General features: G+C 42.1%; 1 protein-coding gene across 4 annotated transcripts in view; it reads left to right on the top strand.

The window, feature by feature from the left end:
* Nucleotides 1-273: 273 nt before the first annotated feature.
* The window catches only part of UBP1 (upstream binding protein 1), a 51,550-nt gene continuing 31,206 nt past the window's right edge, over nucleotides 274-20,617 (top strand). For 2 of the 4 annotated variants that reach the window (XM_003930915.4, XM_003930916.4), the window contains exons 1-2: nucleotides 274-966; nucleotides 14,877-15,028. In XM_003930915.4, coding sequence (XP_003930964.1) covers nucleotides 854-966; nucleotides 14,877-15,028 — 265 coding nt within the window. In that variant the 5' untranslated portion in view covers nucleotides 274-853. The remainder of the gene's footprint in view (nucleotides 967-14,876; nucleotides 15,029-20,617) is intronic. The other 2 variants (XR_012519258.1, XM_010341545.3) reach the window with 1 other exon arrangement.

Here is a 20,617-nt window from a genome sequence, read left to right as displayed (position 1 = left end):
CAAGCGCTTGCAGTTATTGCTCAGTTGGCCTGTCAATCATCTCGTTCGCTGGAAGGGGCGGGAACGGGCATCCCTTTTGGCACCTCCTTTTCCTGGGCTGCTGTGCGGGGAGGCCGCGAGGCCGCTCCGTCTGGGAACTGCCGCGTGGGCGGGGCCGGATTGCACAGTCAAGGCAGTTCCTGGGCCGCGAGGCGCGGGGAGTGGCCCTAAGCGCGGGGCTGTACTGGGAGGGTCGGGGCGTGGGGCGAACGCGGGGGCGGGGGCGGGGCCGGGGCGGGGCCGGGGGAGGCGGAAGCGGCGCGCGAGCCTAAGTCTGAGCCGCCTGGAAGCTAGTGTCCGGGCCGGCGGAGCGGCGTCGGCGGGGTTGGCTGTAGCGGCGTGGCGCTAGAGCCTGGGCGGGCCAGGGGCGGGGAGTCAAGGCTGGGGAGCGGGTGACGGGCGGGCGGAGGGCTTGCTCCCGTGTGGTCCTCGGAGCGTCGCGAGGTCCGGTCTCCGCGTAGTCCCGGAGGAGGATGCGACCGGGGGGTCCCGGGTGGGGCAGGCGGCAGCGGCTGCAGCGCTAGCGGCGCGGGGACTGGGCGGCGGCGGCGGCATGTGGCGCGGGGCCGGTGTCCGCGGGAGGGAGGCGCTGCCGGCGGCCGGGCCGCTCCCGCTGCAGTTGCTCGCTGGGCTCGCCGTGCCCTGCCAGTGGGACCCCCGCCGCTCCGGTCCCGGCCGCCGCTGGTGACCACCCGCCGCCCCCCACCCCCCGGAGGCTTCACCCGCGCCCTCCCTCAGGACGCGCCAGCGGGCTCCGGCCCCTTCGCCCCGGACGCGGAGGCCGCGCTGTGCGGGGCGACGGCGAGGCCGGAAGATGGCCTGGGTGCTCAAGATGGACGAGGTGATCGAGTCCGGGCTGGTGCACGACTTCGACGCCAGCCTCTCGGGCATCGGGCAGGAGTTGGGCGCCGGCGCCTACAGCATGAGGTACTGGGCGCCTCGGGCGGGGAGAAGCCTCTGTCTCCCTGGGGAAGGCCTGCGCAGCCCTGGGTCTCTGTCAGATGCTGCTGCTCCCGGAGGTGCGCCGGCCTCCGGGGCTGCGGGGTCGGAGTTCTGCCGCGTGGCGGTCGGGGGCCATGGAACCCCAAAGGCCTCTGCTCACCCTGGTGACGGGCGGGCGGGGAAGGTGGCCCCCCAAGTTTCGGCCGCGGACCGCTCCTGAGGGCGTAATATTTGCTGTAAAACACGCCCAGCTGTTAGGATGGCTTGGGTTGGTGGGGGAAGGGGTTTCCTTTCCTTACAAGTGATTAACAAGCCCCACTGGAGCTAGAATACACTGTGCGGAAAAGGCAGCGCTTATATTGGGAAAATAATGTCCAGCGTTTTGGCATCAGTTCCTACTCTGTTGTCCTACATTGTAGTCTCTTCTGGCTGCAGATTTTAATCACTTGATATTAGCAAATTATCATAATTGAAAGAATAGTAGCGGTGGGAGTAGCACAGTGACTTCGTTTTGCTTTTTCGATTGTCTCAAAATGAAGTTTCTCATTTTGGAGACTACCCTCTCAGGCTGTTTGCTCTTGAGGGTTTGAAGATGCAGTGATTGCACCACAAGCAATTGTTTAGTCTTTCCTGTCTGTACCAGCGACCATTCATTTTAATATTGAGAGGTTGAAACAGATCTGAGCTTAGTCTCTGCCCTTTATCCTTTTTAACTGTTAGGAATTTGGAAGCTCTGTATTTTTTTACTGGCTTTATTGAAATATAGTTTACCAGAGCGTTGACTTGATTATAATAAAGTCTAAAAATCGGTGGTTTGGCAGCTTTTCATTAACGTGGATTAAGTGTAGCTTTCTGTTCTTTAGAAAATGCCTGATGTCTTCAAAGTGCTCTACAGACTCCCAGTAACATTCATACATCTTACTGCAGCTCTAGAGGAGGACTTCTGGGTCAAAGCTGGCCTGGAATGGTGGGGGGTGCTCCTTGAAATAATTGGGTCTTTAAATCTTGTAGAGAAATTATGAGCCATAAAGAACTCTCAGAAAAGTAGACGTTTATTGGAGTGTGGAAGCGAGTGGTGGAAAGCGTATTTTACACCCGGAGTTCCCCAGCGTCTGGCTCTGATTTGGTCTCTGCTGGGCTCCCTGAACTTGGCACCTCCTCTCTGCAGTTGTATAACTTGAGGCCTCTAGATGAGGCGGCTTATTTTCTAAAACAGCTGTCTCAGTTGTTGAGGAAATTGAGCTACTGAAAGTCATGGAGTCACCCCAGAGGGGAGTGTTAGAGGCTGTACTTCTCTGTGAAAACGCACTCCTCCAGTGCCATGCTGCTCGTTAGCTCCATTGGAAACACGAGGCTTACAGTCAAGGCAAAAGACGCACGTGAAGCAAGTTCAGTATGTGTCTCTCCTCAGTTGCTTCTCTTTTGTGGTAAATGAAAGTTTGCTGTTGAAAAGTTTACTTATTGATAGCTATTTTGAGCTTTTACTGTTTCTACTGTTTTATTTGACCTGTACTTTGATTTAGTGATTCAGCCAACTTAATGTAATAAAGTCTGTATGCGGTTTATTTCCGTGAAAAGGAAATACAGTCTTGATGACCATATAGTTTTAAAGTAATGTGTGAGATCTTTGTAATTCTGTGTAACCTATAACACTCTTCACAGGGATAATTTTCCCTTGAATGCTTTTGGTTGTGTCATTTAATCTAAATTTTCCAAGAAATTTGAAGGTTATTACCATTTTCAAGGAGCTTATTTTTTTCATACTTGAATCCTCAAAAACTAAGAGATGAAGAGTGCTTCTCTATTGGAAATTCAATCCTCTTTGTTTGAAATTCTCAAACTAAGGAAATTCCAAAATTGATTTGATGTGGAGAAAGTCTGAAGAAGGCCTTGGCTACTGCAGGCCTCCCTGGACTGCAGTTGTACTTTCCATGCCTGGCCCTGGATCCCTGAGAGGGTTGGGGTACCCATGAATGGCTCACCCATTCTCCAGCATGAGCATTCACTCACTTCCTCTGGCATCTAGTGGGAAGGAAAGCTTAATCTTTCAAGTTCAGGAAGTAAACAATTACTGGGAAAATGACTTCTTGATACAAATTGATTTTGTAGGCAGCTTTCCATTTTTCTTTCAAAATGAAACATGCTTACTGTATTTGCTTTTTGGATGGCTTAAAACAAGAGGTGTTTCTTAAGACTTCTCTTGGGGAATGGTTTCCTCTACTTCTGGGAGGATAGTTTGAAAGGAAGAAATGGCTTCTCTCAGTGGTCTGACTTAAAAATGACCAGGTGTGATCTTTCGTATGCTTGTAGACCTAGCTACTTGGGAGACTGCTTGAGCCCAGAGGTTCAGGGAAGTAGTGTGTGCTATGATTGCGTCTGTTCATAGCCAGTGCACTCCAGCCTTTCTTTCCCCCCTTTCTCTTTAAAAAAAAAAAAAAAAAAAAGTTTGTGTAAAATAATGTAGGCTGATAATATTGGGAATATTTTGGAGCTAATTACATTACCTTGGCTTCTCTCTTTTCTTTTGGCTCTGGTTCTCATTTTATGAGTTCTCTGTATACTGTTGTATTATACTTTTTGTTGTTGTTTTTGTTTGGTTTTTTTTTTTTTTTTTTGTATTATACTTGGATGTGAGATGTGAAATGCAGCAGATTCTGTCTGAAATGAGGCAGGTCATAAATGTTTTTAAAATTTTGGTTACAGTAACAGAATTTTAGAGATAGAGACCTTAGAAACCTTTTAGAATCCAGACCACTCCATTTCTTATACTGTAAATGCATTATCTGAGGGTCATAGATGTTAAAGTGATTGGCTTGAACAGATGAAGGCTGATTTTTTTCTCCCCACACAGAGTGAAGACTGAAACCCATGGTAACTTGAAATCTGGGTCATTCTTGTTTTGCGAAGTGTGGAGTAGATAACCAAATGACTTTTTAAACTAATACACATTAAACTCAAAGAGGGTCTTTTGGACCACCTGGTAATTTTCTTTTCATCTCACTGTATGAAATTTATCATCTGTAGCCAAGTTAATTTTCAGGATTTGGGGTGTCAATATTAATGTTTTTGAAGGTAATAGGAAATAATGGCTTCTTTAGCTTACTCTTATAAAAATTTTGATATTAAATTATTACTTTACAGAAGGTATTGTCTGAGCCCTGTTTGTTAAACTTCGCTATGGTATAAATCTCTTGAAGCAAAAGATATACGTTATATATATTGAAATGGGAGGTACATCCATAGCTTACAAATAATTTGCTAAATCAAAACTTTTGAGCTGATGACAGTTCCTATGTTGATTGAAAGGTAAAATGTGAGTTTAAGAGATCTATATTGTACAGCAAGGTTACTATAGTTAATAATACAGTGTATTCTTGAAAAATGCAAAGAGTGGATATTAATGTTCTCACCACAATAATGGTAACTGTGAGGTAATGCATTTATTAATTGGTTGAATTTAAACATTGGACAGTCAGTGTATATATGTCAGAACATCATGTTGTACATGGTAATGTACACTATTGTACTTTCCATGCCTGGCCCTGGAGCCCTGAGAGGGTTGGGGTGCCCATGAATAGCTCAGCCATTTTTTAAAAACTTAAAAAAAATTAGTGTTACAGACCCTGTAAGGTAACAGAATTTCAACCTAGATCAGTATTAGGTTAGTAAAAGATTAGTAAGGATAGGGTTTATTATGTAGTTATTAATAGCTGATGATTTTCTTTTTGTCTCATGCTAAAATAGAATGTCCCTGAGTAGGTGACATATATCTTGGAAGTACAGATGGTCCCCAACTTAGTATGGTTTGATGTAAAAGTTTTGTTGTATAAGCCATACACATTCATTAGAAACACCTCTAGTAGACACTGTATGTTGTATTTTGAATTTCAGTCTTTCCCATGCTAGTGATACATGGTATAATGCTCTCTTGTGATGTTGGGCAGTGACAGTGAGTCATCGCTCCCAGTCAGTATACTGTGTTGCCAAATGGTTTTGCCTAACTCTAGGCTGATCTAACTGATCTGAGCATGTTTAAGGTAGGCTAGGTAAGCTGTGATGGACAGGTTAGGTGCATGAAATGTTTGAGACAAGGTCTTGCTCTGTCACCTACACTGGAGGACAGTGGAACAATCATGGCTTGTTGCAGCCTTGACTTTTCTGGGCTTATGCAATCTTCTCACCTCAGCCTCCAGAGTAGCTGGAACTACAGGCAGTGCCACCACGCCTGGCTAATTTTTAAAATTTTATTTTTAGTAGAGATAAGGTCTTGCTATGTTAGCCAGTCTGATAAATTTATCTTTGATTTCTGATATTTTCTACTTACAGTGGGTTGATTAGGACTTTATTGTATGTCAGGGAACATCTGTATAGAACAATTTTAGGATTAGTGAAATTTATAAATTTTATTATGGTTCTTCAGAATACTTCCAGAATTGGCAGTAATTTCTGGGTTTTTTTTTCCCCCTAGAATCTTTTCATGAAGCAGTTTCTATAAAACTTCTCATTTCAAGGTATAAACACTTTTTCCTGGATTTAATCTTGGCTGCAGTACAGGAAATGATTTAATAAATTAACTAATGAAAAAAATTTATTGATTGCAGATTATAGTGTTCACATTTTAAAATGTATTACCTTAAAGTTGAGGTTGACAAACCTTTTCTGTAAAGGGTTAGGTAGTAAATATTTTAGGCTTTGTGGGCTGTATGGATTCTGTTATATTTTGGTTTTTTACAACCCTTTAAAAAATGTAAAACCATTCTTACCCCATAATTGTATAAAAACAGTCTGGCTGGTTTTGGCCCTAGGGCCATAACTTGTCAACCCTTGCACTAAAGGATAGGAGTCACCTGGTGTGGTGGCACAGGCCTGTAATCTCAGCACTTTGGGAGACTGAGGCGGGCAGATTACCTGATGTCAGGAGCTTGAGACCAGGTTGGCCAACATGGTGAAATGCCATCTCTACTAAAAAAGGCAAAATTATTTGGGCATGGTGGTGCATGCCTGTAATCCCAGCTACTGGGAGGCTGAGGCAAGAGAATCTGAGCCTGGGAGGCAGAGGTTGTAGTGAGCTGAGATTGCTTCACTGCACTCCAGCCTGGGGAGACAGAACAAGACTCTTTCTTTAAAAAAAAAAAAAAAAAAAGAAAAGAAAAGAAAAGGATTTGCTATTGAAATCTTATGTTCAAGAAATTGATGTAGTCTAACAACTATCTCAGCTAATTTATGTAATTCTGTTGTTTGCCTATAGATTTTTTTTTATTATGTTCAGTTTTCAAAATTAGGGTTCCCCTGCCCCTCTAAGATATAGTACACTTTATATCCTTCAATAAGGGCTGTTTGAAACTTGGTGGTTTATTGATATGTTTCTTCATGGTGGCATTTGTTGGTTTGCCAGGACACATTTAAACATTTGCTTTTGGATAGAAATACTGTCTGATGCTTTTTTCTTTCTTTCTTAGCTGTAGGTTCTGTGACTCACATTATTATTATTTTTAGAGATAGGGTCTTGCTTTGTTGCCCAGGCTGGAGTGCAGTGGCTGTTTGCAGACATGATCACTGTACTACAGCCTCTAATTCCTAGGCTCAAGGGATTCTCCTGCCACAGACTCCTAAGTAGCTGGTACCACAGGCATGGTGCCACAGCTTCATGACTGAATTTAAAGGAAGCTCTGTAGTATTTACTTTGCTTGTTTGGGGGCACATCTAATAGGTGAATATGAAATTGTTAGCCTTTGATAGTAGAGTCTTTTTAAAAACACGTTGGGTGCGCAGTGGCTCACGCCTATACTCCCAGCACTTTGGGAGGCCAAGGCAGGTGGATCACTTGAGGTCAGGAGTTCATGACCAGCCTGACCAACATGGTGAAACCTCGTCTCTACTAAAAATACAAAATTCATCCGAGTATGGTGGCATGCACCTGTAATCCCAGTTACCCAGGAGGGTAGGGTAGAATCGTTTGATCCTAGGAGGCAGAGGTTGCGGTTGGCCAAGATTGAGCTGCTGTACTTTAGCCTAGGCAACAGAATGAGACTGTCTCAAAAAAAAAAAAAAAAAAAAAAAAAAATTTAACTCTGAGTTTTTTGGAGATTGTGAAATTGAAATTGTTGCCTTGATAAGAACTATGACAAAACTAGTTTTTACTCATTTATGTATTCATAGTTGAACTTTCAACTTAAAACTTTTCATTTTGAAATTTTTCAAGTTACAAAGTAGTATAGAGAGTTCACATGTACCCTTCACCCAGCCTTTCTTACTTACACAACCAGAGTACTGTTGTCAAAATCAGGAATTTAGACTTCGTGCAGTACTGTTATCTAAATTATGAAATGTATTTGAAATTCACAGCTTTCTTCCTTTTGTCCTTTCAGATTCCAATCCAGGATTCCATATTACATTTAGTTTTTATCTCCTGTAACAATTTTTAGTTTTTCCTTCTTTTATGATTTTGACACTTTTGATGTGTAGTGGTCAAACTGTTTTATAAACATGTAATTTTATGTTCATATAAAATGCAAAGATAAAATATACTTGTGAGTACTCTTTAGCCTTGAAAGGATCTCTTATTTTTAACAGTAATTTTGAGTAGAGTAGGACCACAGTTGCTTTTAGTTACTACTTCGTCTTGATCTATCTAGATATAAATAGGATGCTGTATGTTTTGTAGTAACTTCATAATGAAAGTATCAAGAAATTCGAAAACATTTAAAAATTTATTTTGAATAACAATTACAAACCATTGTATATTAACCATAATTTTAATTTTAATTGTTTTTGGACAGAGTTTCTCTCTTGTTGCCCAGGCTGGAGTGCAATGGCGTGATCTCGGCTCATGGCAACCTTTGCCTCCTGAGTTCAAGCTATTCTCCTGCCTCAGCCTCCCGAGTAGCTGAGATTAGAGTCATGCACCACCATGCCTAGCTAATTTTTTATTTTTAGTAGGGACTTTTTTTTCTGTGTTGGTCAGGCTCCTGACCAGATCTCAAACTCCTGACCTCAAGTGCTGCCCGCCTCAGCCTCCCAAAGTGCTCGGATTACAGGCATGAGCCACTGCACCCGGCCAAAATTTTTTAAAATTAAAAAGGTTTGCCAAAACAGAGAATTTAGCCAGAGGAGGGCCACAGTATGTCAGCCAGACTGAAGTGCAGTGGTGCAGTCATAGCTCACTGCGGTCTCGACTTCTGGGCTCATGTAATTCTTCCACCTCATCCTCCCTAGTAGCTGAGACTATGGGTGTGCATCACCATACCTGGCTAATTTTTTTGGTATTTTTTGTAGAGATGGGGTTTTACTGTGTTACCCAGGCTGGTCTCAAACTCCTGGGCTTAAGCAATCCGCTTGTCTTGGCCTCCGAAAGTGCTGGGATTACAAGTGTGAGCCACCGTACCCAGTCAATTTTAACTTTCTTTGGTTGAGTAAATGTTTAACTACACGTGTGGTTTATTTAATGGATGTGAGAGTATTCAGATTTTGTTAGCTGTGGTTGGTTCATGACCTTGGGTGTCAAGTATGTCTTTCCTGCTGCTCTGTAGTTTATACTGTAACATTCTGATCTATTTCCTCCCCTACTCTCTGGAAAGCTTGATGACACCTCCTCAGCCTCACAACACTTGTTCCCCCATGCCTATTTTCAACTGATTCCGTTAGTTCTTTACTAGGAAAATAAAACTTTCATATACTTATTGGCTTGTGAGTTCTTCTATGTATTTAGGTGTGTATTTCTTGTTTATCCTGGTTTGGTCATTTGGGCTTTTTGAATCAGTGAATTGGTATATTTCACTAGTTCTAGAATTTGCTCAGCCTTCCTGTCTTTAGATACTGGATACTATTCCATTCTCTGAGACTTCAATTTAATGCAAAATCTTCTCACTTTGTCCTTTCTTAACTTCTCTTTTGCATTTTCTATCATTTCCCTCTCTGTGCTTCTTTCTGGGTAACTTCTTTTTACCTATAATCTAGTCTTCTAATTCAGTCTTCACCTCTGTCTGAGCTGCTAGTAAACCTGAGTTGTTACTTTGAACAGTTTTATTTTCCAGTTCTAGAAGTTCTATTTGCTCTTTCTCAGTTTTGCTTTTCCTTAAAATTTTCTGTTCTTTGCAGATATTTTCAGGCTTCTCTTTTATTTCTTTAAACAGAGTAAGCATGATTTTATAACTTTATGATCTGATAATTCCAGCATCTGAAATCTCTGGTGGTCTGTGTTCAGTCAGGAAAATAGAAATCAGTTAGATGTGTCAAGCAGAGAGGGATTTAGTGAAGTACTTGATTGCAAAGGAGCTGGAAGGGTTGGAGGAGGAAGTCATGTTACCTGGTTGCTCTTGGGCTTGTTCCTGGAGGCACGGCTACTGATGCCCTGAAATTTCCAGCAGCTGCATTCTGTGTGGTTGTCTGTTTTTGCATCTGGCTTTTCCCTTTCCTGCTCTTTAATTTTCCACCAGTGTTTGCCTTTGGAGAACCTGCCAGGATTCTGTCTAGCAAGAATTCTTCTATATGTAGTTTTCAGGCTTCTAACCTTCTGCAGTAGAGACAGAAAATATCTGAATACCAACAGACAAAATCTGGAACTGGATATATGTCATCTGTTGTGTTTGCTGTTCGTTTTTGCTCCTAGAGTTTTGTTTGTCCTTTTGTGCCTGGTTATTTTGGGGTACTGGCATTTCAGTATTACTTGGAATAATTTGATGCCTGAATCTTTTCACTTGCTTGTCAGACCCCTGGGAGCCCTACCTGTCAGTGGTTCCCTAGACCATGCTGGAGAAGCTAACCAGTACTTTCTCTTCACCCTTACCCTGAGCATCTGGCAGTTTCCATCCCGGTTTAATGTGGATGGCTGTATCCTCTACCAATAAGGCCACTAAATCTACAGTATGGCTTTATAGTTCTTTCCTCAGGTTGGGTAGGTAAAAGCCACTTTCAATTCTAGGCTTGCTTGGAGTTGCTGCACTTTTTCAGATTTTGGCCCGTTTCCTTGTCTTGTTAGTTCTTCAGTACTTTTAAGAATATATGTGTTTTGGCCGGGCGCGGTGGCTCAAGCCTGTAATCCCAGCACTTTGGGAGACCGAGGTGGGTGGATCACGAGGTCAAGAGATCGAGACCATCCCGGTCAACATGGTGAAACCCCACGTCTACTAAAAATACAAAAAATTTAGCTGGGCATGGTGGCACGTGCCTGTAATCCCAGCTACTCAGGAGGCTGAGGCAGGAGAATTGCCTGAACGCAGGAGGCGGAGGTTGCGGTGAGCCGAGATCGTGCCATTACACTCCAGCCCGGGTAACAAGAGCGAAACTCCATCTCAAAAAAAAAAAAAAAAAAAAAAAAAGAATGTGTTCTCTGACAGCTTTTTTTCCCCCATTCTCAGTGAGGGTGGATGTGGTATAGGTTCGTTTAAATTACTTACCTGCCATTACTAAACAGTCAGTTCTCTATGTCGTTTTTTTTTTACTTAGTTTCTTACATGACTCTTTAGAATTTTCATTTAATTTCCAAATATGTTTTATCTGTCTTGTCCTTAAGAAAAATTCAAAGTTTTACCTGTTTTTTTTTAAAAACTGGTACATTCATATAATTATATTCAAAAGCTGTGAAAGGGTGTACAGTGCACTCTCTGCCTCACAATAGGATCTTGCAGTCATTCATTTGTCCTCCCTGAAGGCATCTTACAGTGCTGGAATTGTAGGTGTCCTAGTAGATTTTTATACTTCATTTGATCATTTGATCAAGGTTGTTGTGATTTTCAATCTTTTATAGCATCCTGACTTTTGCTTCTAAGCTACATTAAAATTTACCAACATGTAGATCTTTCAGTTTTGCCTTCTAAAATGCATCATTTGGGTCTGGTGCAGTGGTGCATGCCTGTAATCCCAGATACTTGGGAGGTTGAGGTGGAAGGTTGAGGCTGTAGTGAGCCATGATCATGTCACTGCACTCCAGCCTGGGAGACAGAGCCAGAGTCTGTCTCATAAATAAATAAATAAATAACCCTACTTCTTTTAGTTCAGTTTAACATTCTGTCTTTAGTACTCAAAAGTCTGTTTCCATTTATGGAATTACAAAAATCATCAAGGTTTTAGGACTTTCAACATAGTAGAAATGATAATCTTGTCTGGAGACCTGGTTTTCAATCTTAATACCAATTGCTTGATTATTAGTGCTGCAATTAGTTCATTGCTTCAGCAAGTATTTGAGCTCCTTTGTGCTAAATGCTGGCATCAGTCAATGAAGAAATACATTTTTGGAGTTATGTGCTAACGGCAGATACAAACTTAATAAGTCTTGTATATTGTTGGAAAGTGGTAAGAGTTGTGTATAGAGCTAGGGTAGGGAAATTGGGAGTGTGGGTGGGAGGACTGGAGTGTCATGTTATCACTGAAAAGCAGACATTTGAATGAAATGAGCCATTAGGACATCCAGTAGAAGAGTAGAGCCAGGAGGCTTGGTGTAGCTGGAGCAGGGGGAATGAGGGTGACATGAAGAGCTGGTTGCATAGGGTTTTGTAGGATTTCGTAAGGACTTTGGTTGAAAGTGAGCTGATGGAAGCATTCAGAGAATTGAAATGGTTTAACTTCTGTTTGAAAAGGATCACTGGTTGCTTTGTTGACTGGAAGACATTTACTTTCTAATTAAGTAAAAAATTAATTAGAAATTTAATAACAAATGATCTTTACATGTTTATATGTTAAGTTTGTTCAAGAGTTGTTTAGCACCTACCATGAGCATGGTATTTTTTGTGTGGATCATTGAGACTATAACCAAGTGAATAAAAAGGTGGTTGTCTTCCAGGATCTGAAGCATATAACATTGTGTCTTCTATATGTGACAATTTATTTATAAAAAGCCATTCTCATGCAGTGTTATATCTTATTTTGATGATCTGTGTCTAATGATCAATCCAAGGAGTTAGCATTGAAGTGTTAAAATTATTTCCTGTGTCATTTTTCAGTATAAATAATGGTTCTGAGTCACAACTCTCATCTGATTATTTTCATTCTTTCTGAGAGGGTTTTAAATGCTTACATATGTATAATATGCAGTATATATTTTCATCTTCCTTAGAGCCAATTTGACTATTATGACTGATTTTTATAAAGAAGTGATCTGATTCTTTTTTTTTTTTCAGATGGAGTCTTGCTCTGTCACCCAGGCTAGAGTGCGGTGGTGCGAACTTGGCTTACTGCAACTTCCACCTCCGAAGTTCAAGCAATTCTCTTGCCTCAGCTTCCCAAGTAGCTGGGATTACAGGCATGCACCACCATAACCAACTAATTTTTGTATTTTTAGTAGAGCCAGCGTTTTGCCATGTTTGGAACTCCTGACATCAGGTGATCCACCTGCCTCAGCCTGAAAGTGCTGGAATTATAGGTGTGAGCCACTGCTCCTGGCCTGAAGTCTTCTAAAAAGTTTTTATATCTGCCCCTAGAGCAGGAGCTTAGGTGGAGCAAAATCCCTAGGTCAAGGTGTTGAGGAGAACTCTAAGGAAGTGTTGGGGACCATTGCTAACCATGTGCTCCTTGGTTATTACTTGTGTACCTAGTAGTGTTTTGACAATTCCTGGATATAAATGAGAGAGGCAGAATTAGTGGATAAGATAGCAACTTTGAAAATCGGCACAGTGCTTTAATAGAAATGCATGTGGAGAGTAGGGACTACCGGTGGGTTTCTCTCCCAGGGTTTCCATCCCATTTCACTTGTTTTCACATTCTGTTTTTGAATTGAATTGACCTGGCTACCCAGGTATCTGAGTGAACAGCTTGTAGGAAAAATGAAATAAGCAATTCAGGCAAGTCCCTATTATTGGTGTTGATATAGTAGTTATTCATTTGGATGTTTTATTGTTGCTACTGTTATCATTTAACTTTTTGTTGAAGAATGAGCATAGAAAAGTTAAGATCCAAATGTACAACTCAGGTAATTATCTCAAAGGCAAATAATCACCCTCCATACATTAATGGGGGAATGTAAAAGGGTTGCAGCCACTTTGAAAAACAGCTTGGCAGTTCTTCAAAAAGTTAAAAGGGAGGCCGTACATGATGGTTCACGCCTGTGATCCCAGCACTTTGGGAGGCTGAGGTGGGTGGATCACCACCAGGTCAGGAGATCAAGACGAGCCTGGCCAATATGATGAAACCCCATCTCTAATAAAAATACAAAAATTAGCCAGGTGTGGTGGTGGATGCCTGTAGTTCCAGCTACTCGGGAGGCTGAGACAGGAGAATTACTTCAACTTGGGAGGCAGAGGTTGCAGTGAGCCGAGATGGTGCCACTGCACTCCAGCCGTGTGACAGAGCGAGACTCCATCTCAAAACACACACACACACACACACACACACACACACACACACATACACAAAACAATTAGCCATGTATGGTGGCACATGCCTCTAATCCCAGCTACTTGGGAGGCTGAAGCATGAGAATGACTTGAGTCCGGGAGTCAGAGGCTGTGGTGAGCCAAGATGGCAGCACTGCACTCCAGCCTGGGTGACAAAGCAAGACTATCTCCAAAAAAATAATAGTTACTGTGTAATCTAGTAATCCAGTTCTAGGTGTATACCTAGCAGAATTTATTTATTTAAAAACATAGAAAAGTGTTCATAACAGCATTATTCATAATTGCTAACATGGAGACAACCCAGATGCCCATCATCTGAATGGATACACAGTGTGGTATGTCTATGCAATAGAATGGAGCCATAAAAAGGAATGGCGCGTTGGCATATGTTAGAACATGAATGGTCCTGTAAACATGCTAAGTGGGTTGGACACGGTGGCTCACACCTGTAATCGTAGCACTTTTGGGAGGCCGAGGTGGGTGGATCACCTGAGGTCAGGAATTCAAGACCAGCCTGGCCATCATGGTGAAACCCCATCTTTTAAAAAAATTTAAAAATAAACATGCTAAGTGAAAGAAGCCAGTCACAAAAGACCACATAGTCACATGATTCCGTTTGCGTTAAATGTCCAAAATAGGCAAATCCGTAGAGATAGAAAAAAGACCAGTGGTTACCAGGGGCTGAGTGGGTCTGAGATAGTATGGTGAATGACTGCTAATGGGTACAGGATTTCTTTTTGAGGGGAGAAAATATTTTAGAATTAAAGAATTAGATACTGATGATGTGAATAAACTTAAAACCACTGAATTACAAACTTTAAAAGGGTGACTATGATATATAAATTGTATCTCAATGAAGCTGTCAAAACCAACTACAGCCAATATAGACAGTGCTCCAGAAGACCCCCTCATCTCTCTCCTAATTAATGCCCCAGATTATTCTGGGGGGAAGAATAGCAGCTGTTTCTACTGCTACTGTTTACCTCTCAGAAGGAGGCTTTGTTTTAGACTAGGCATGAAGCTTTATGTTCTTAGCACTTGCCAGGCACAGCAGGGAACTTTTTGTAAAGCACCATTTTAATCAAATGCTTCTTAGTAATTCCATAGTGTCAAGGTGACCTACCTTTGGCACACCAGTAATTCTTGTCTTTTAAATCAGGTAGCTACGTAATTTTGACTTGCTCTTTTTTATAGAAACAACCTGGACCGTAAAAGTTTTAAAGTGCCATATATGTATGTGTGTGTGTGTGTGTGTGTGTGTGTGTGTGCACACGCGCGCACACACTGTCAGTCTTTTATCCACTTCATCAGAGCTGTCCTGCTGTCTTCCCCAACTTCCCTTCCCGAGATAGGAGTTTTTAATGCCATCCTTTAGATGAACCACATAGTATTAATAGTTCCTTTATTCTACATATAATTTCTAATCTTAAATTTAAAAAAGAAGCTACCCCTAAATGTTTACATGCCTTCAAATATTTCAGATGAGATTGGGTGCATTCTGGGTGTCAGTGGCTGTAGACAAATATTTCAAACCCAAAGTAAAATCAGTGTTGGTTTTTTGCTTTTCAGTGATGTCTTGGCATTGCCCATTTTCAAGCAGGAAGATTCCAGCCTTCCATTGGATGGTGAAACAGAGCATCCACCCTTTCAGTATGTGATGTGTGCTGCAACGTCGCCAGCAGTAAAACTGCATGATGAAACACTTACTTACTTGAACCAAGGTTAGTGTGGCTATGTCACATTTGACATGTAAGAACTTACAGAAATACAAAATAAATATTTTGGCATTGTAGCCAATATTTATTATTGGTAATAATTAAAAATTAGGATCTTTTTCTTAAATTTTACAACTTAATGAAAATTGTAGGAATTTTACTGTGAGCAGCTGAAGTAATAGTTTGTGTAAACTGATTTAAAGAGGGTCTGAAGAGGAAGATTTATTACAGGATTTTTAAGACATAATCCAAATGAATAGCAAATAGGAAAGGATGTCAGTTATTTTTAGGGACAGTGATTTCAGTATGGAACTTGAGAATGAATCAGAAGTCCAGCTAGCAAGAAACCTGAATTTTGAACATGAAGCACTTATGTGCTGAAAATAGACTTAAGCTGCACCAGGATGGAGTATGTGGCTAAATAACCAGCATCAATTTTTATCTTCTATATCTTGTTTTTACTTTGTGTCAGAGTTATGTTTCAGTGATATGAAACGGATGGTGGGGAAGGAGGGAGGGAGAATAGAGATGTAGGGGTAGAGTTTACTCCTTTTTTTTTGGATAGTGAGTTTTGCTTTATCGCCCAGACTGGAGTGTAGTGGTGCAATCTCAGCTCACTGCAACCTCTGCCTCCCGGGTTAAAGCAATTCTTATGCCTCAACCTCCCCAGTAACTGGGATTTCAGGCAAGCACCACCATGCCCAGGTAGTTTTTTGTATTTTTAGTAAACAGGGTTTCACCATGTTGACTAGGCTGATCTTGAACTCCTGACCTCAGGTGATCCATCTGCCGCACCCAGCTGAGTTTATTTTTGGAAAGAGGAGAGATTGCTGTTTGGAGTTTGGGCGCAGGCTGATGTGACTTATCACTGTAAACAAAAGTAATTGGAATGCAGGAATTAATTTGTTGGATACATATACTGAAAGCACATTGAAATCTGATTTAAAAAAATTTTTTTTGAATTTTTCTACTATTTTATGCTCATTGTAGAAAAACTGGGAAATATGTGAAGGGATAATGCTGAAAATTGACTAACATTTTTTTTGGTCTGTTTCTTGCCTGTATGTACATTTTCTTTCAAAAAATTAGAATTATACATTTGTTCACTTAAGAGTATATAGTGTTTATTTTTCTGTCATTAAATCCTAGCATTTATCATCTTGACCAAAAGTTTTAAACCCAAGATTTTCCATGAATTCTTAAACTAGTTTTAAAATTTTCTGTCTGTGTATATTTCCTTCCTTCCCCTTCCTTCCTTTCACTCTCTGCTCCCTTTCTCTTCCCCCCTTTCTCCCTTCATTCTCCTCTCCCTCTTCCATTTCCCTCTTTTTGGTCTTGCTCTGTCATCCAGACATGAGTCTAGTGGCACAATCATGGCTGATTGCAGCTGTGACCTCCCAGGCTAAAGTGATCCTCCCACCCTAGACTCCTGAGTAGCTGTGACTATAGGCACAGGCCACCATACCTGGCTAATTTTTAAAAAAATTTTGTTAGAGATGGGGGGGCGGGTCTCACTATTCATTGCCTATACTAGTGTCCAACTCCTGGGCTCAAGCCCTCTTCCTGCCTCAGCCTCCCAGAGTTCTGGGATTACAGGCATGAACCACTGAGCCTTGCCTTTTTTTTCTCCCTCCCTCCCTGTCTCCTTTCTTTCCCTTTCCTTTCTTTCTTTCTTTTCTTCTTTTTTTGGAGATAGGATCTCGCTATGTTGCCCAGGCTGTTTTTGAACTCCTGGGCTCAAGCGATTCTCTTGCCTCAGGCCCCCTGAGTAGCTGAGACTGCAGGTGTGTGCCACCAGGATTGGACCAGATTGAGACATTTCTTAGTATTTTTCACCCTATCTCTTTGTCTACTGAATAATAGAAGCTTACTGATTTAAACTAGTAAGACAAACACCCAGACTTAGTGAAGTATCTTCAGCTCTCTAGACTTGCTTTTCTTTTTGTATTTTATTTTATTATTTATTTATTTTTCGGGACAGTGTCTCAGTCTGTCTCCTAGCCTGGAGTGCAACAGTGCAGTCTTGGCTCACTGCAACCTCCACTACCCAGGCTCAAGTGATTCTCCTGCCTCAGCCTCCGGAGTAGCTAGGACTATGCACAAGCCATCATGCGTGGCTAATTTTTGTATTCTTAGTAGAGATGGGGTTTCACCATGTTGGTAAGGCTGGTCTCAAACTCCTGGTTTCAAGTGATCCACCAACCTTGGCTTCTCAAAGTGTTGGGATTACAGGTGTGACGCCCCGCTGAAATGGTCATTCTTGATGAAGAATATTTGCCACTATGTAATGCTGTAAAGAATAGTAAAAATAAAATTCTGTGTAGTCTTCACTTTGTCAGTAGAAATTGGAGCACGTTTTTCTAGTTGTATTAAAGTCTTAGTGTCATTTTTTGTATTATTTTTAAACCACAGAGGGACCAAGTTTAAAAACTGTATTTGTGTTTAAGGCTGGGTGCAGTGGCTCATGCCTGTAATTCCAGCACTTTGGGAGGCCGAGGTGGGCAGATCACCTGAGGTTAGGAGTTCAAGACCAGCCTGGCCAAAATGGAGAAACCCTGTCTCTACTAAAAATACAAAATTAGCCAAGCGTGGTGGTGCACGCCTGTAGTCCCAGCTACTTGGGAGGCTGAGGCAGGAGAATCTCTTGAACCTGGGAGGTAGAGGTTGCAGTGAGCCTAGATCGTACCACTGCACTCCAGCCTGGGTGACAAGAGCAAAACTCGGTCCCCTCACCCACCTCCCAAAAGAAAGCAACTGATATTTGTGTTTGCCTGGTTATTCCTGAATAAGAAGAGGAATTAAGTCCCTGACTACCATGGAGTAAAAACTGTAGTCCCAACATGGAGCCACCAATGGGTGGAGAATTCGTAGCTGGCTCTCCCTTTGGGAGGATCTGGCTGGAATAGGATGCCTTTTGTCTTAACAACTAGAAGCTGAGCACACCTCATGATTGTGAGTGAGACTTTTGATCTTACCTCCTTTCTGACTCCAGATTGCCTGCATTGCTGCTGCTAGATCAGCCTCTAACTCTTCAAGTGAAAAGTGTTTCTCCTAGTTACTCCCAAATACATTTTCATTTGGAGGCTGAATTCTACTTGGAGAATACTCTTGTTAAGAATGTTAATTAACACACCTGTAATCCCAGCACTTTGGCAGGCCGAAGCCAGCAGATCACCTGAGGTTGGGACTTCGATACCAGCCTGGCCAACATGGTGAAACCCCGTCTCTACTAAAAATACAAAAAATTAGCCAAGTACGGTGGCACACACTTGTAATCCCAGCTGCTTGGGAGGGTGAGGCATAAGAATCCCTTGAATCTGGGAGATGTAGGTTGCAGTGAGCTGAGATTACACCACTATACTCCAACCTGGACAATAGACTGAGACACTCTGGGGAAAAAAAAAAAAAGTTAATTAAAATTCACATCTTAGGCCCTAGAAACATCATGTTTATTGGATTAAGAATTCCAGGGCCAGGTGCAGTGGCTCATGCCTATAATCCCAGCACTTTGGGAGGCCAAGGCGAGTGGATCACGAGGTCAAGAAATAGAGACCATCCTGGTCAACAAGGTAAAACCCCATCTTTACTAAAAATACAAAAATTAGCTGGGCATGGTGGCGCGCATCTGTAGTCCTAGCTACTCGGAAGGCTGAGGTAGGAGACTGGCTTGAACTCAGGAGGTAGAGGTAGCGGTGAGCCGAGATTGTGCCATTGCACTCCAGCCTGGGTAACAGAGCGAAACTCCATCTCAAAGAAAAAAAAAGAATTCCATTAAATGTTTCAGAAATTTTTTTGGTTTACTTTCATTTTTCATAATAGATTTCCTTCTTATTAGTTTCAGTTCTTGTTACTAAGGTTTTATGATAGGAATAGGAGTTTAGAAATAAGGTGGTTTGGGACTCCTTTTGGATCCCCTTCCACGAACACTCCCTTTGTGGAAGCCATCTTTCTCGCTCCTGGATTTTCTCTCTGGAGTCCCCTTCCATGAACACTCCCTTCGCGGAAGGAAGCCTGTCTCTTCCCCTCCTAAACTCTATCTCTCTCTGTTCCCTTCCACTCAGTGTGGAAGCTGCTTTCCTCTCCTGGATTCCATCTGTCTGGATTCTCTCATTCAGTGTGAGAGTTAGCGGTTTCTTTCTCTCTCCTCCTGTTTCTCTCTCTCTTAAATAAATAAATCACTTTAAAATAAATAAATAAATAAGGTGGGGTTTTTAAAGACTCTGTCTAAAATTAAACAAAACAAAACAAAAAAATGTGCCTGTTTCTTTGTTTTGTTTTGTTTTGTTTTTTTAAATTTTAGATGGAGCCTTGCTCTGTCGCCAGGCTGGAATGCAGTGGTGCAATCTTGGCTCACTGCAACCTCTGTCTCTCGGGTTCCAGCGATTCTCCTGCCTCAGCCTCCCGAGTAACTAAAAATACAAAATTAGCTGAGCATGGTGGTGCATGCCTGTAGCCCCAGCTACTTGGGAGGCTGAGGCAGGAAGAAACAAGAGAATATAATAGTTTCCAATAGGGAAACCACTTGAAGCATAACAAATGTTACAGAGCCTTTTCTTTCCTTTTTTGTTTTTTTTGAGATGAAGTTTTGCTCTTGTTGCCCAGGCTGGAGTGCAATGGCACAAACTTGGCTCACTGCAACCTCTCCCTCCTAGGTTCAAGCGATTCTCCTGCCTCAGTCTCCCCAGTAGCTGGGATTACAGGCATGCACCACCACACCAGGCTAATGTTTTGTTTTGTTTTGTTTTGTGTTTTTGAGATGGAGTCTAGCTCTGTTGCCCAGGCTGGCATACAGTGGCATGATCTTGGCTCACTGCAACCTCCGTCTCCCGGGTCAAGTGATTCTCCTGCCTCAGCCTTCCAAGTAGCTGGGATTACAGGCATTCACCACCACACCCAACTAATTTTTGCATTATTAGTAGAGATAGGGTTTCACTGTGTTGGCCAGGCTGGTGTTGAACTCCTGACCTCGTGATCTGCCTGCCTTGGCCTCCCAAAGTGCTGGGATTACAAGTGTGAGCCACTGCACCTGGGCTAATTTTGTATTTTTAGTAGAGACGGAGTTTCTTCATGTTAGTCAGGCTGGTCTCGAAATCTTGACTTCAGGTTATCCGTGTGCCTCCACCTCCCAAAGTGCTGGGATTACAGATGTGAGACACCGCACTCGGCGAGCTTTTTCTTTCTAAAGTTAATTTATTAGAAGAGTCTTTTCTAAAAACCCACTTTGATTTTAGAAGAATAAAAATTTAGAGTGCTTTAATATAGAAGCAATAAGTCTTGTGATCTATGTGTGAAAATAGATGGAACTATGTGTGGGAATAGATGGAAGGGCTCTTCAGAGTACAGATGTTTCCTCCTTAGATTGGCCAGGAAAAATAGTACAAAAGAAGATAGGAACACTGAGATTTCTTCCTGATTTCTTTTTTTTTTTTTTTTTTTTGGGACGGAGTTTCGCTCTTGTTACCCAGGCTGGAGTGCAATGGCGCGATATCGGCTCACCGCAACCTCCGCCTCCTGGGTTCAGGCAATTCTCTTGCCTCAGCCTCCTGAGTAGCTGGGATTACAGGCACGCGCCACCATGCCCAGCTAATTTTTTGT

This window comes from Saimiri boliviensis, chromosome 9 (genome assembly GCF_048565385.1).
Source record: "Saimiri boliviensis isolate mSaiBol1 chromosome 9, mSaiBol1.pri, whole genome shotgun sequence".
Lineage (NCBI taxonomy): Eukaryota > Metazoa > Chordata > Mammalia > Primates > Cebidae > Saimiri > Saimiri boliviensis.
The sequence above is the reverse complement of the archived record's forward strand: the minus strand, read 5'-3'. Positions and strand labels throughout refer to the sequence as shown.